At 37.1% G+C, this 16,233-nt stretch overlaps 1 protein-coding gene across 1 annotated transcript in view; it reads left to right on the top strand.

The window, feature by feature from the left end:
• The window catches only part of NUFIP1 (nuclear FMR1 interacting protein 1), a 52,466-nt gene extending 37,023 nt beyond the window's left edge, over window positions 1-15,443 (top strand). Inside the window, exons 8-10 of the mRNA XM_037070896.1 lie at window positions 406-522; window positions 13,153-13,385; window positions 15,154-15,443. Of these exons, the coding sequence (XP_036926791.1) occupies window positions 406-522; window positions 13,153-13,385; window positions 15,154-15,270 (467 nt within the window). The 3' untranslated portion in view covers window positions 15,271-15,443. The remainder of the gene's footprint in view (window positions 1-405; window positions 523-13,152; window positions 13,386-15,153) is intronic.
• The last annotated feature ends 790 nt before the right edge of the window (window positions 15,444-16,233 follow it).

Genomic DNA, 16,233 nt, shown 5'->3' with positions numbered 1-16,233 from the left:
CCAATGAAGTTAAATAAATTTTGGCCTTTCTAGTACCTTAATAAAACTAATTAATATCATAAATAAAATTAATAAGTTAGTAGTAAAGATTGTATAATTAAGATAGTTTAAAGAAGGCCCAGATTTCATACCCTGTGAAGTTTGGTGAGTATCAGAGTTGTGTATAGCTTCCGTTTCCCCTGTGTCTTCTCTTTGGGGCAGATAGCTTCTCTGACCATGAAGATTTCAACCAAAAGAAAGTTTTTTATGTGTGTTTGGTTTTGTTCTTTGAGAAGATTTAGGATATGATCAGAAATTACTTTCTTTCCACTAACACACGGGGGAGTGAGGGGCTATCAACTTTCATTTTATGGTGGTAGATGTTTTTGGTGTACTGTTTTACTCTTATTTTCCTTTGTATTTCAGAGTCTGATAAAGAGGAGAAACCACAAAGTACTGTCATACCCAAGGAAGTGACACCAGCCCTGTGCTCACTAATGAGCAGCTATGGCAGTCTCTCAGGGTCAGAGAGTGAGCCAGAAGGTAAGTCACAGCATCAGTTGTTGCATGTGGGTTTGTATTATTTTGTTGCTTTTGCCTGTGATACATTTTGTGTATCAGTAGCATCCATTCATGTCTATGTATCTGAGGAAAGATCTGTCATGCACATTCTTTATCTGATATTGAAATTCCTATTTCATTTGATTCAGAAGTAAAGTTAACATGGGATAAAGGAAAGAAATGGGGAAATGTATTGCTATTCTGGGAGAAAAGGGCAAACATAATACAGTGAAAGACTGGGAAGAGAGACTATTGACTAATGGAATTGAAGAAAATTCTAAAAGATATAGCAGAGAAAGGTAATTTCTTCTTCGTACTCTCCAAGTTTAGCACCTTTGGTAAGTGAAAAGAGATCCTTTATGAAAGAGGGAATGATGGACTTTCTTCAGTATATGTAGGGTGTTGCTCTTCATAGAGCAGATTTACATAAATTATCTCTTTGGGGAACATAGTAACCCTATACTTGTCAGTTGCAACCTTCTTTAAAGGTTGAAAGAAATGGAATCCTTTCAGGAGTCTTTTTGAGACATCAGTGATGTTCAGGAGACATGTCTGACCCTTAGAGATGATGGTGAGCCAGCTTAATCACTAGCATCGCTTGTAGGGCCACTTTAGAAGAGCTGTGAGTAGGCCGTTCTGTTGCAGTGTTGCAATTCTTAACCCAGTGTTCATATCAATAATCCAGCATGTGCTTAGTGAATAAGCCTGTGTCCTGCTGTTCTGGAAACTGGACTCTGCATGGTAATTTTATTTAGGATTTACCAACCATGAGAGAATGCATGCATATGTATCTCAGGACAAGATGAATAATTACAATAGGAGCTCTACTGAAGATAAGAATATAGGGTCTAACAGTGAATATATAGAATGAAGGGAAGATTTTAATGTAATTGGAAGAAGATGGCAGCATTTTTAATGTTGGCTAGACTAGAGATAATCAATGTTTGTGTAGTTGGAAGATAGTAACAGGATTTTTGTATTTCTTTTTAAAATGGGCTCTGGCTTACTATGGTAGCTAGTTAAAAGCTACTTGAATTTTGAAATATAAACTACTTTGGCTTTATCAGATGGTTGCCTCTTCTTGTTTTTCTTTTTTTTTTTTTTTAGAAAAACAGTATTTATTTCTTTATTCTTATTTCCAGTACACTGATATGAAGATGGAGTTATTCTTTAAACACATATTATATTTCTTGTTTATCAGTTGTATTTATGACAGGTGATAGCAAAGAAAGCTGTTACCAAATTACTGAATCCAGTAAAAACAAGCTGTATGAATGCTTTCTTCTCTTTCTCCTAAGATAAACATTTAATACTTTCATACTCATGTCTTCATATTAGGCTGCCACTATTTTTTAATTAGAAGGAAGAAAAGAAACTCCAAGAGATCTTTGAGGTTCCACCCCTTCATTTCATAGAATCTTAAGCTTAGAGAGAATAAGTGTGTGCCCTGCCTGGTGTGGCTCAGTGGGTTGAGCATGGGCCTGAGAACCCAAAGGGTTGCAGGTTTGATTCCCAGGTTAGGGCACGCACCTGGGTCACAGGCCAGGTCCCCAGTAGGGGGCATGCAGGAGGCAACCACACATTGATGTTTCCCTTTCTCTTTCTCCCTCCCTTCCCCTCTGTCTAAAAATAAATAAAATCTCTAAAATAAATAAATTTAAGAAAAAGAAGAAGTGTGCAAAGCAAGTATGTGGCTGAGCAGATGTAAAACCTAGTTTGACTTAAAAGTCTGAAGAAGTCAGCTATAATATGTTGCCTTTCATTATAGGCTTTATCTGTGTGGCATTTGATGTCTTCCTGCACAGGAATGCATAGCTTTCTCTTTCCAAAATTAAATTTATTAGCGTGACATTGGTTAATAATATCATATAGATTTCAAGCATACATTTCTATGATACATGATCTGTGTATTGCATTGGGTATCCACCACCCAAAGTCAAATCGTCTTCCATTACTATATATTTGACCCCCTTTACCACCCCATCCTCTTCCCTCTGGTAAAGATCATACTGTTGTTTGTCTTTGAGTTTTAGTTTTACATCCTACATCAGTGAAATCAGATGGTTCTTAGTTTTATCTGATTAACTTACTTCATTTAGCATAATGTTCTCAAGGTCCATTCATGTTGTCATAAATGGCAGTATTTCATCTTTTATTATGGCTGCATAGTATTCCACTGTATATATGAACCACATTTTCTTTATCCAAACCTCTATTGAAGGACACTGGTTGTCTCCATTTTTTTTGATAATAGTTATACTAACAGTTGTGAAGTGTTATCTCATTGTAGTTTTAATGTGCATTTCCCTAATAGCTAGTGAAATTGAGCATCTTTTCATGTATATGTGGGCCGTTTGTATGTCTTCTTGGAAGAAGTGTCTGTTCAAGTCCTTTGGCAATTTTTAATTGGATTGTCTGCTTGGTGTTGAGTTGTATAAATTCTCTATATATTTTGGTTATTAATCCCTTGTTGGAGTTTTTGTTTGCAAATATCATCTCCCATTAAATTGGTGGCTTTTGTGTTTTGTGGTCGGTTTCTTTGCTGTGCGGAAGCTTTTTAGTTTGGTGTACTCCCATTCATTCATTTTTGCCTTTACTTCCTTTGCCTTTGGGGTCAAACCTATAAAATTTTCTCTGTGACCCAAGTCCATAAGTTTAGTACCTATGTTTCCTATGTAATTTATTGTTTTAGATCTTATATTTAGGTGTTTGATCCATTTTGAATTAATTTTTGTAGATGGGGACAAACTATAATCTAGTTTCATTATTTTGCATGTGGCTTTTCAATTTTCCCAGCACTATCTATTATAAAGCCTTTCTTTTTCCATTGTGTGGAAAAAGTTATTTGACTCCTTTGTCAAAAATTATTTGCCTGTATGTGTATGGTTTATTTCTGGGTTCAATTCTGCTTCATTGGTCTGTGTCTCTCTTTGTCTCTTCCCCCACCATACCAACCTGTTTTGATTATTGTAGCTCTGTAGTATAACTTGAAATCAGGTAGTGAATTCAAATTATACTGGCTTTGTTTCTTTTTAATCTGGATTGCTTTGGCTATTTGAGATTGTTTGTGGTTCCATACAAATCTGATTTTTTTTGTTCTTATTTATTTAAAAAATGACATTGGTGATTTGGAGATTGCATTAAGCTTGTGTATTGCTTCAGGTAATATGGCCATTTTAACTGTGTTGATTCTTCCAATTCGTGAACACAGAATATATTTCCTTTTCATTGTGTCTTTTCCCATCTTTTTTAATAATGCTTTGAAGTTTTCAGTATATAGGTCCTTCATATCCTTTGCTAAGTTTATTCCTAGATGTTTTATTCTATTGGTTGCAATTGGAATTGTTTTTTCTTTTAGTTTCTTTTTCTGAAATTTTATTGTTAGTAAACAGAAAAGCAGTGGGTTTTGTACGTTGGTTTTGTACACTTATTTACTGTATTATTTCTAATAGTTTTTTTGTGGAGTCTTTAGGGTTTTCTATATACAGAATCGTGTCATCTGCAAAAAAGTGATATTTTTATTTCTTCATTTCCAATTTGGATGCCTTTTATATCTTTCTCTTGCCTTATTGCTCTGGCTAATACTTCCAGTACTATGTTGAATAAAAGAGGTGAGAGTGAGTATGGTTGTCTTGTTCCTGGTCTTAGAGGAAAAGCTTTCAGTTTTCCACCATTGAGTATGATGTTGGCTGAGGTTTTTTCATATATGGCCTTTATTATATTGAGGTACATTCCTTCTATACCCATTTCATTGAGTGTTAATCATCAGTGGATGTTTTATCTTATCAACTGCTTTTTCTGCATCTATTGATAAGATATGATTTTTAGCCTTTGTTTTCCCTTTTTGAGTTATATTTTATTGATTATACTATTAAAATGCTGCCAATTTTCCCCCCTTTTGCCACCTTCCATTAAGCACCCCACAGTCCCTCAGGCAATCCACACACCATTGTTCATGTCCATGAGTCATGAGTTTGTAAGTTCTTTGGCTACTCCATTTCCTGTACTGTACTTTACACCCCCATGGCTATTAGGTAACTACCTATTTGTTCTTAATTCCCTCACCTCTTCATCCATTCTCCCCAACCACCTTCCATCTGGTTATCATCAAAACAATCTCCATATCCATAATTCTGTCTCTGTTCTTGTTTGCTTAGTTTATTTTTAGATTCAGTTGTTGATAGGTATATGTTTGTTGCCATTTTATTGTTCATAGTTTTGATCTTCTTTTTCTTAAATAAGTCCCTTTAACATTTTGTACAATAATGGTTTGGTGGTGTTGAACTCCTTTAGTATTTTCTTGTCCGGGAAGCTCTTTAACTGCCCTTTGATTCTAAACGATAACTTTGCTGGATAGAGTCGTCTTGGCTGTAAGTCCCTGTTTATCATGATTTTGAGTGTGTCTTGCCAATCCCTTCTAGCCTGCAAAGTTTCCTTTTGAGAAATCAGATGCTGGTCTTAGAATAACTCACCTGTTGGTAATTAACTACTTTTCTCTTGCTGCCTTTAAAGTTCTCTCTTATCTTTAACCTTTGGCATTTTAATTATGTTGTATCTTGGAGTGGGCCTCTTTGCATCCATCTTGTTTGGGACTCTGTGCCTCCTGGACTTGCATGTCTATTTCCTTCATCAAATTAAGGAAGTTTTCTTTCATTATTTTTTCAAATAGATTTCCAATTTCTTGTTCTTCCTATTCTCCTTCTGGCACCCCTGTGATGCAAATGTTGGAATGCTTAAAGTTGTTCCGGAGGCTCTTTACACTGTCTTCATGATTTGGGTTCTTTTTTCTTGTTTTTTCTGTTGGTTGTTTTTTGTTTCTTTATGTTCCACATCATTGCTTTGATTCTTAGCTTCATCCATTCTACTGTTGATTCCCTGTAAATTGTTCTTTATTTCCATTAGCAAAACCTTTATTTCTGCCTGAGTCTTTTTTATGTTGTTGAGGTCTTCACTAAGTTCCTTGAGCATTTTTATAACCAGTGTTTTGAATTCTTATATCTGATGGATTGCTCATCTCCATTTTATTTAGTTCTTTTTCTGAAGTTTTGATCTGTTCTTTCATCTGGGTCATGTTTCTTTGTCTTCTTATTTTGGCAGCCTCCCTGAGTTTGTTTCTATGTATTAGGTATAACTGCTTTGACTCTGTGTCTTGGTAGTGTGGCCTAATGTAGTAGGTGTCCTATAGGGTCCAGTGGCACAGCCTCCCCTATCACCCAAGCTGGGAACTTAAGTTGTGCCCTCCGTGTGGGCTGAATACACCCTCCTCTTGTAGGTGAGCCTTGATCGCTGTTGGCAAATCAGTGGGAGGGATTTACCCAGGCCAGTGAGCTTCGAGGACTGGCTGTGACTACTGATCATCCACCTCCACCCTCTGTGCTGGATCAGCTCTGCAGGGGCAGGGTGGTCGGGTTCCACTGTGGTCTGTACCTGTCCACTGGGTGCACAGGCTCTGGGGTTTCCCAGGTGGTGCAGGCCAGGATCAGCCACCACTTATATTCTGCCTAGGGCCATCCAGCATGAGCTACAAAGCAGTCTGTAGATGGCTGCTACTTGTGTTGGGCTTGGATGTTCCGAGGTGAAGCCAAACTGGTCCAAAGCTGGGTGCTGCTAGTGCTGGTCTTGGGGTTGCTTAACCAAAAGTACATGGGGCTGGGAACTCACTGAGGCCAGCTGTTGCTTGTTTGAGAAAATTTAGGAAGGTATGAAGCCTGAGCTGAGACTACCCATTCATATGAAAAGGCCCCTTTTAACAGCTTGGGTGGGCTGTAAGTTGGGTTGTACAGAACCTTAGGGGGTTCACCAGGATAGAGCAAACCGTGTGAGCCAGATTGTTGGAGTCTCAGATATGGCCCCTTCTGTCAGCTCTGTGGCTCTGTGAGAGAGGGCTCAGAAAAAGAACAGTGGCCTCTGCCTGCCTTTCTGTCTGGGGGAAGGCTGTCCCCCAGCTCTTGCTCTGATGCCAAACACTTCAATGTCACTGGTACCTTTCAAACTGCTTCCCCAGTGCTGGATCTCAGAGGGAGTGAATCCAAGTCCGGGTGCAGGGTCTTTATGAGGAACCACTTGGGAATCCAGTGGTTCCTTCACCAATTCAAACCCTGCTGGTTTTTATAGCCAGAAGTTGTGAGGGTTTATCTTCTTGGTACTGGAGCTGTGAGCTGAGGGGCCTGGTGTTGGGTTGGGACCCCTCACTCCTAAGATATCCCTACCAAGTTTTTATCCACCACATGTGGGTGTGAGACCAACCTGTTCTAGGTCTCCACATCTCTGCATCTCCTACCATTGTGGATGGATGTGGTTTCTTTAGTTCTATAGTTGTTGGTATTCCATTCAGTTCGATTTCTGACATCTCTGAGTGATGATTTTTCTGTAGTTTAGTTGTAATTTTGATGTGGTTGTGTGAGGAGGCAAACTGTTTGCCTCTGCTGCCATCTTGACTGCTAGTCTTCCCTTTGTTTCATTAATGTGGTGTATTACATTGATTGATTTGCTTATTTTGGACCACCCTTGTGCCCCTTGAATGAACTCCATTTGATTGTGATGTATTATTTTTTTCATGTATTGTTGTACTTGATTTGCTAGTATTTTGTTTCAGATTTTTGCATCTGTATTTATCAGAACTATCAGTTTGTAGAGGGTTTTGTGTGTGTGTGTGTGTGTGTGTCTGTCTGTCTGTCTGTGTGTGTTATCCTTGCCAGATTTTGATATCAGGTTTGCTGGCCTTATAAAGTGTTTTAGAAAGTATTACCTCTTCTTCAGTTTTTTTGAAGAGTTTAAGAAGAATAGGTATTAAATCTTCTTTAAATGTTTGTTAAACAAATTCACTACTGAAACCATCTAGTCCTGGAATTTTATTTTGGGGGAGGTTTCAATGTCCTCCCAAAAGATGGCTGTTTCAGTGTCCTCAGTGTTGATCTATTTATATTTTCTAGTTCTTCATGATTCAGTCTGGGAAGATTATATAGTTTCCGGAACTTACCCATTTCTTCCAGGTTATTCAATTTTGTGGCATATAGTCTTTCATAAAGTTCTACTATGATACGTTGTATATCTGTGATGTCTGTGGTGCTTTCATTTCTGGTTTTGTTTATGTAGTCTTCTTTCTCTCTCTTTTTTTAGTCAGTCTCTCCAGGGGTTTGTCAATTTTATTAATCTCCTGAAAGAACCAGCTCTTTGTTGTATTTTCTGTGAAGTCTTTTTGTTCTCTATTTCATTCTGTTCAATTCTAATTGTTTTTAAAGATTTTATTTATTTATTTTTAGAGGGGAAAGGGAGGGAGAAAGAGAAGGAGAGAAACATCAGTGTAGGAGAGAAACATCAACTGGTTATTTCTCGCGCTCTCCCAACTGGGGACCTGGTCTGCAACCCAGGCATGTGCCCTGACTGGAAATCAAACAGGCAGCATTTTGGTTTGTGAGATGATGCCCATCCCACTGATCCACACCAGTCAGGGCTGTTCTAATTTTTATTTCTTCTGCTGACTTTGGATTGCTTTTATTCTTCTGTTTATAGTTCTTTAAGATATAATGTTAGCCCTGACTCATGTGGCTCAGTTGGTTGAGTGCCCTTTGGCAAACCAATGGGTCACCAGTTCAATTCCTGGTCAGGACACATGCGCCTGTCTTGCAGGTTCAGTCTCCAGTTGGGGTGTGTGCAGGAGGCAACCAGTCAATGTTTCTCTTTCACATTGCTGTTTCTCTCCCTCTCTTTCTTTCTCCCTTCCCTTTCTCTAAAAAATAAATAAAATCTTTCTTAAAAATGTTATGTTAGGTTGTTTATCTGGGATTTCTGTTGCTTCTTGAGATAGGCCTATAATGATGAAAAACTCCCTCTTATTACTGCTTTTGCTGCATCGAAGAGGTTTTGATACATTGTATTGTCATTCTCTTTCATCTCTGTAGATCTTCTGACATCACCTTTTTTTCCTTTGATCCAGTAATTTTTATTAGTATATTGTCCCACCTTCACACATTTGTGGATTTCTTTACTTCCTTTTTGTAGTTGATTTCTAATTTCAAAGCACTGTGGTCAGAGAATATGCTTGAATTTGTTGAGCCTTTTTTTGCGACCCAGCATATATGGTCTAGTCTTGAGAATGTTTCATATACCTTGGAAAGAACTTATAAGCTGATGTTGAGGGATGAAAGGCTCCTAAATGTCAGTTAGGTCCATTTGGTCTAGTGTTTCATTTAAGGCTGATTTTTTAAAGGTTTTATTTATTTGTTTATAGAGAAAGGAGAAGAGAGGGAGAAAAACATTGATTAGCCATCTCTCACACATATCCTACTGGTGACCAAATCTACAACCTAGGCGTGTGCCCCGACCGGGAATCGAACTGGTGATCTTTTTGCCTTGCAGGATGATGCCCAATCAAGTGAGCCACAGTGGTCAGGGTTTAAAGCTGATACTGATTTTCTGTTTGGATGATCTCCCTACAGCTGTCAGTGGAGTATTTAGATCTCCAACTGTGATTTAATCAAAAGTTAGTTCCCCAGCTTTTCCCCCTTTAGTTCTGTTAGTAGTTGCTTTATATACTCTGGTGCTTTCTGATTGAGTGCGTATTTATTGAGAAGTGCTATATCTTCTTGATGTAGTGTCTATCAATTATAAAATGTCATTCTTTGTCTCTTGTTATCTATCTTTGTTGTCTTGAAATCTACTTTGTAAGATATAAGTATGGCTACAGGTCACTAGAAAATTTGTAGCTTTCAATATTAATTCTGGGCTATGGAATAGGGTATTGACACGTAGGGATTTGGGAATAAATAAATGAGGGAAATAAAGTGGGCCTTCTCTGAATCATTAACAGCATTTAGAAGGCTGCTTATTTAGGTGTATTCTAAATGGAGAGGAGCAGTCTAAATCTCACAGATGTTAACAATTATATCTTTACAGTTAAGATCTAAATGTATTTTATTGTTTATGCTATTCTAGTTGTCCCATTTGTTCTCCCTCTTATTCCCCTCTGCCCTGCACCCCGCCTTTCACCATCATTCCCCCTCCCCCTTAGTTCATGTCTGTGGGTCGTACACATAAGTTCTGGGGCTCCTCCATTTCCTGTACCATTCCTAACCTCCCCCTGTCTATTTTGCAGCTACATTTGTACTTCTTATTCCATGTATATTTTCCCCCATTATCCCTCTCCCCCTCCCCATTGATGACCCTTTATGTGATGTCCATTTCTGTGATGCTGTTATGTCCTGATTATTTGCGTAGATTGTTTTTGTTTTTCTTCTTTAGGTTCAGCTATTGATAGTTGTGAATTTGTTGTCATTTTACTATTCATATTTTTCTTCCTCTTCTTTTTCTTAGATAAGTCCCTTTAACATTTCATATAATAAGGGCTTGGTGACGATGAACTCTTTGAACTTGACCTTATCTGGAAAGCATTTTTTCCGCCCTTCGCTTTGCTGCATAGAGCAATCTTGGATGTAGGTCCTTGCCTTTCATGACTTGGAATACTTCTTTCCAGCCCCTTCTTGTCTGTAAGGCTTCTTCTGAGAAATCAGCTGACAGTTTTATGAGAACTCCTTTGTAGGTAACACTCCTTTTCTCTTGCTGCTTTTAAGATTCTCTCCTTATTTTTAATCTTGGGTAATGTAATTATGATATGCCTTGGTGTGCTCCTCCTTGGGTCCAACTTCTTTGGGACTCTGAATTTCCTGTACTCCCTGAAAGTTTATTTCCTTTGCCAGATTGGGGAAGTTTTCCTTCATTTTTTTTTCAAATAAGTGTTCAGTTTCTTGCTCTTCTTCTTTTCCTTCTGGCACCCCTGTGAATCAGATACTGGAATGTTTGAAGTTGTCCCACAGGTTCCTAAGCCTTACCTCATATTTTTAATTTCTTGTTTCTTCATTGTGTTTTGGTCCAAACTATTGATTTGAGTCCTGGTTTCCTTCTCTTCAGTGTTGCTTCCCTGTATATTTTCCTTTACTTCACTTTGTATAGCTTTTACTTTTTCCCCTATTTTGCAACCCAACTCAACCATTTCTGTGAACATCCTGATTGTCAGTGTTTTATCTTCTGCATCTGAATATAGGTTGTCTTTCTCCTCATCGCTTAGTTCTTTTTCTTGAGTTTTGATACATTCTTTCATTTGGGCCATATTTCTTTGTCTCAGCACACCTGTTATGTTGTAAGGGGTGAAAGCTTGGGTATTCACTAGGGCAGAGCAGCCCTCTTTGCTCCATTGTGATGCTATATGTGGGGCAGGTGTGAGAGAGGGAATAATGCGACTTGTTTGGCTCTTGCCCCACTTTCCGTTACTTCCCTCACTTCCCATGGGTGGATTGTGCCCTTTTCAGTTGCTGGTTCCCAGGTGGGTGGGTTTATGTACATTCTAGGATCTCGTGGGCCTTTCCAACAGACTCTCTTGTGAGTCTGGGAGTATCTTCCACCTTTGCAACCGTAGCAAACGTCACAGCATTTTACAGCCAGATGTTTTCAGTCTTTATTTTCCTATGCTGAAACCCTGGGTTTCATGATCTGTCTCGCTACCTAGTTGTTCCTCGCCGCTTATCCACATGTGAATGTGGGACCACGTGGTCCACCAGCCTCTGCCTCTTATCACCCGGTCCATCGCCTTGCTTTGCTCCACCCCTCCTACTGGTCTCGATGAATGTTTCTTTACCTCTTTGGTTGTCAGACTTCCATACAGTTTTATTTTCTGGCAGTTTTGGTTGTTTTTTGCTTTTAGATTGGTTGTTATCCTTCTTCTGGCTGTTAGAGGAAGTTAAGTGTTTCTATGTAAGCCTCCATCTTGGCCGGAACTCTCTTCAGATTTTCTATTTTTTCTTGAGTCATTATTTTTAAAGATTTTATCTATTTATTTTGTAGAGAGGAAAGGAGGGAGAAAGAGGGAGAGAAACATCAACGTGTGGTTGCCTCTCACATGCCCCCTGCTGGGGACGTGGCCTGCAACCTAGGCAGGTGCCCCAGACTGGGAATCGAATCAGCAACCCTTTGGTTCATAGGTTGGCACTCAGTCTACTGAGCCACACCATCCAAGCTTTGAGTCATTTTTTGTGAATGGTGTCTTTGAAAAGAATTTTTTTGTTTTATCTAAATTGTCTATTTTATTAGTATAAAGTTATTTATAATATTTTCTTATAGCATCTGTAGGGTAAATAGTGATATTCCTTCTTTGATTCATCATTGTTAATTGGTACTTTTTAAATGCATTGCTTTAGCTGTATTGCATAAATTTGACACATTATGGTTTTGACATTATTTCAAAATATTTTTCTAATTTCTCTTGTGATTTGTTCTTTAACTTGTGAGCTATTTAGAAGTATGCTTAATTGAGACTTGTTTTATAGCCCAGTACAAGGTGAATGTTTACGTGAATTTGATGATGCAACATCCTTTGTCAGTCTGAGTTGATTGTTAGTGATACTCAGGTCTTCTATATTCCTGTTCATTTTCTGATTGTTCTTCAATCATTGAGAGTACAATGTTCAAGTGTCCAATCTTAATAATAGACTTCACCTTCAGTTTTGTGAGATTTTGTTGCATATGTATATATTTTTTAATCCTTATTCGAGGATATATCCATTGATTCCAGCAAGGGAGGTGGGGAAGAGAGAGGAAGAGATAAGTGAGAGGAATAGCCATCTGTTCCCTCCCCAAAGTGCCCTTACTGGGGACTTACTCAGCATGTGCCCTGACTAGGAATTGAGCTGCATGACCATTCTCTTTCTAGAAAGATGCTCCAACCAACTGAGCCACACAGGCCAAGGTGCTGTGTGTATATTGACACTCTGTTAACAGCTATTACTGCTCTGTATTCTTGACAAATTGATTTCTGTATCATTATGAACTGTCCCTCTTTATTCCTGGTGATAATCCCTGTTCTGAACTCTTCTGTGTTATAGCCATTGATATTGATGCAGCCATCCAATTTTCTTATGATTGGTGTATGCTTGATATCTTCTTCCATCCTTACTTTTAACCTGTGACTTGGTATGGGCAGTCTTTGCTTTGCACTGTTCCTTGGTAACTAAGATTTAATCTCAGTTCAAATTGTATAAAGCAAGGACTACCTATCATTTGAAGGTTGGTGTTCTTTTCTCTTTTTTTGTGGACATGATGTACTTGTTACTCTTTTTCCCCAAATCTGATCTCAGCTAGGGAATTATTGATAATGGCTTGTTTCTTTTTGTCTCATTTGTTTTTGTTCTATTTTTTTTCTTACTGCCTTTGGATTAATTCTCGTTTTTTTAGGGCAATGCAAATACCCGTATATGAGTTATACCTGGTTAAAAACTTATAAACAAGAAAAAATGTCTTTAATGTATCCACATATATTGACTGTTTCTGACACTCTTCATTCTTCATTTGTGCACATCCAGGTTTCCCTCTGGTATCCTTCATAGGGATCACTTACTTTCTGTAGCTCTTCGAGGTAATCTCCTCAAGTCTTGGTAATAATAACTCACAGTTTTAAAAAATACTGGAGTACATTGTAAATGCCTAGTTTTTGATTAATAAGAAGCCAGTATTATGGCTGGGGGAAATTATTATGGGTTTTTGTTGCTGCTGCTGTTATTTTTTAAGAAGGGTAACCTGTTTTTTTGTTTTCAATTTTTGTATTTGTTTCTTACACATATTTAGAAACTCCCATTAAAACTGAAGCAGATGTTCTGGCGGAAGACCAAATTCCTCATGGCGATACTCCTAAAAGACCAAGTCAAGATACTAAAGCAACTGTTGGAAATTTCTCAGAAGCCAAATATAAGAGTCAAAAGAAAAGTTTCAAAAAGACAAATCCTAACAGGAAAAAAGATTATCACAACTATCATCCATTATTTGAACCAAGAACACATCATCCATATCTCCTGGAAATGGTAAATGATTTTTTTCTCTACATTCTAATATTTGTGTTTTTTTTCACATCGTGGAGATAGAGCCACTGAGTTTGTGCGTGTGTATTTTAAGGTAATGACAAAAAGGTCTTTGAAAAGTCATCTGTGTATCTTAATTCTGAGGCTTCATTTGGCCTCTAGCTTATGTTCAGTAAATATAGAACTACAATTTTCAAAACCACTTAAAATAAAAGAATCTTGGTTTAACAGATTGGTTACAAAGTATGTATTTAGGTATAACAACACCTAAAGTTTTCTTTGAAAGCACAGTAAAATACAAGTGGCAGGCTCAAAGGAGAAAGGAGTTTTTGTGTGTTTATTTTGTGCATTATTGGCTTTATTCTCAGTGTGGTATGCTAAAAAAATTGTTATCTTCAAATTATAAGGAAGAACCAATGCATCTTTTGATTCTAAGTAATGGACATGAAGCTATTAAAAAATCCAAGACTTTCATGTCTAAGAGTGATAGAAATAAAAACATTACAGATTTTTTTTTTAAAGATTTTATTTATTTATCTTTAGAGGGGAAGGGAAGGAGAGAGGGAGAGAAACATCAATGTATGGTTGCCTTTCATGCGCCCCCTACTGGGAGTTGGCCTGCAGGGAAGTGGCCTGCAACCCAGGCATGTGCCCTGACTGAGAATCGAACCGCGATCGTCTGAGTCGCAGGCCCGCGCTCAATCCACTGAGCTACACCAGCCAGGGCTACATTCCAGATTTTTTAGTGGAGTTGTAAAACTACTGATGTTCTGTGAAAAGTCTGGTTTTGCCTTGTCAGGTAAGTGCTTGTGCTGTATCTAAAGTGTTCTATGGCTGCACTCTGAGGGTTACATGTAGACACAGTTGTTTCTGATTAAAATTGATCTGAAATGTGCTTTTCTGCTTTGTAAATTTCAATGCTTGATAAAGTAAATTGCATTTTTAAAATATTTACCTTATATAAGGGCAAATTAAATCATCTTTCCACTGAAACTTCTTATATGATGTTTCCAAACTACATTAATAACATCAGAAAATAAATTGAGGTCACTTTATCTTTTTGATAAATGACAAATGGCACCCTGACTGGTGTGGCTTAGTTGGGCATTGTCTGACAAACCAAAAGGTCTCCAGTTCGACTCAGTCAGTGCACATGCCTGGGCTGTGGGCCAGGTCCCTGGTTGCAGGATGTGTGAGAGGTAACCAGTCGATGTTTCCCTTTTTCCCTCCCTTTCCCTCTCTCTAAAAATAAATAAATAAGATCTTTTTAAAAAAAGTATTGAACATGTGACTCCTTGGTTATGTACTTATTCTAAGTACTATGGATTTTTAGCTTTCTTTTTATTACAATAAGCACAATGATAGGAAAGTTATAAAAGTCCAGAAATACTGAGATTTTTTAACTGCTAGTTTCATTACTATCATTACGGTATCTACTTATCAATTTCTATTGATAGATTTGGGTTTGGTAGGGTCCTATTTATAGATTCGGGTTTGGTAGGGGCCTCTTTGACACGATTTTTAGATTAAAGAATAGCAGACTTTTAGTCCTATTTTTCTTGTCCTTTGTTTGGTATTCCTACAGAGGACTCTAAGTTTTAAATTAAAAGGAAATATTCTTGCATATTTTTTAGCAAAATAATTAGTAAATATAATATATATCTTTATTGTTCTGTGTTTTAATATGAGGAAGGGACACATAATATTTTAGATTGTATTTGTTGGATATATTTTATTTACTACCTAATCTTTTGTATTTATTGTTTTTTAGCTTTTAGCTCCAGACATTCGACATGAAAGAAATGTGATTTTGCAGTGTGTTCAGTACATCATCAAAAAAGACTTTTTTGGGCTTAATGATAATTCTACAAAAACTGAAGATGTCTAGGTGTATAATGTTTTACTCATAACTGAAGCATGTAAAATAGTGCCATTCTCGTGTTATTGGAGGAAAACTTTTAAACTGGATTAGTAATTAAATTGTAAGCTTCATATGATATTATGTTGGATTTTTCAAGTCTTTCTTTTGAATCTATGCAAATAAATACATAACTGATTTTTTAGACTGTCTCTGTATTATTGGGATCGAACATAATATTTACTGGCAGAATTCTTTTTGTTTGTATGTGTTTGTATGTATTGCTTTCATGTAAGGAAATTGGCTCTTGAACCAGTTAAGAATTGAAGATACTTGTTTAGTAGTAATGAAAAAAGCTTTAAAAATGTTTAATTCAGCTGAGCAAAGCTATAGATTAGAGAGACATACAGTTACTTTGTTTTTAATGCAGGAAAGGAAGAATCATTCTTCAGGAAATATTTTAAAAGTAAACCAGTTTAAATGAGTATAATTAGAAAGTCTTGAAATTTAAATTTTCTTTGTTTATTTCAAAGAACATTTTGAAATTCACCTATTGCTTCAGTAGCTCAAATATTGAACATTTGAAATATTAATATTGATACAGCCTCTGTGTGTGCTTAGATTCAATTAAAGTGCTTGTTTTTGGTATGATTCAGAATTGGACCTTTTTTATTTCCTTGTGAAAAAGTATATAAAGTATAGTACTTGATGAGGTTCAACTGATTTCTTATAGCAGAAAGTTTGTGAAATAGTTACCTTAGTTTTAGGCTTAGTTAAAATTCATCCTATGAAGATAATAATTGAATCCTTTTAAAATATTTTAAATAAAAGCTACTGAGACCTTTTTTGTCTTTTATAATACAGAGGCTTTAATTTTATGTTCTAGTCACTTGTGCTTGATAGGACTGGGCTCCCACCCTCATGACATACAGCTAAAAGGGGCTAGGTTTTTAAAAATTAGTCTGTGTTTATAGTTGAAAAATTCATTTTATC

This window comes from Sturnira hondurensis, unplaced genomic scaffold (assembly GCF_014824575.4).
Source record: "Sturnira hondurensis isolate 20B ecotype Veracruz unplaced genomic scaffold, ASM1482457v3 Scaffold0019117, whole genome shotgun sequence".
Taxonomy (NCBI): domain Eukaryota; kingdom Metazoa; phylum Chordata; class Mammalia; order Chiroptera; family Phyllostomidae; genus Sturnira; species Sturnira hondurensis.
Note: the sequence above shows the minus strand (reverse complement) of the source record. Positions and strands in the feature narration are given on the sequence as shown.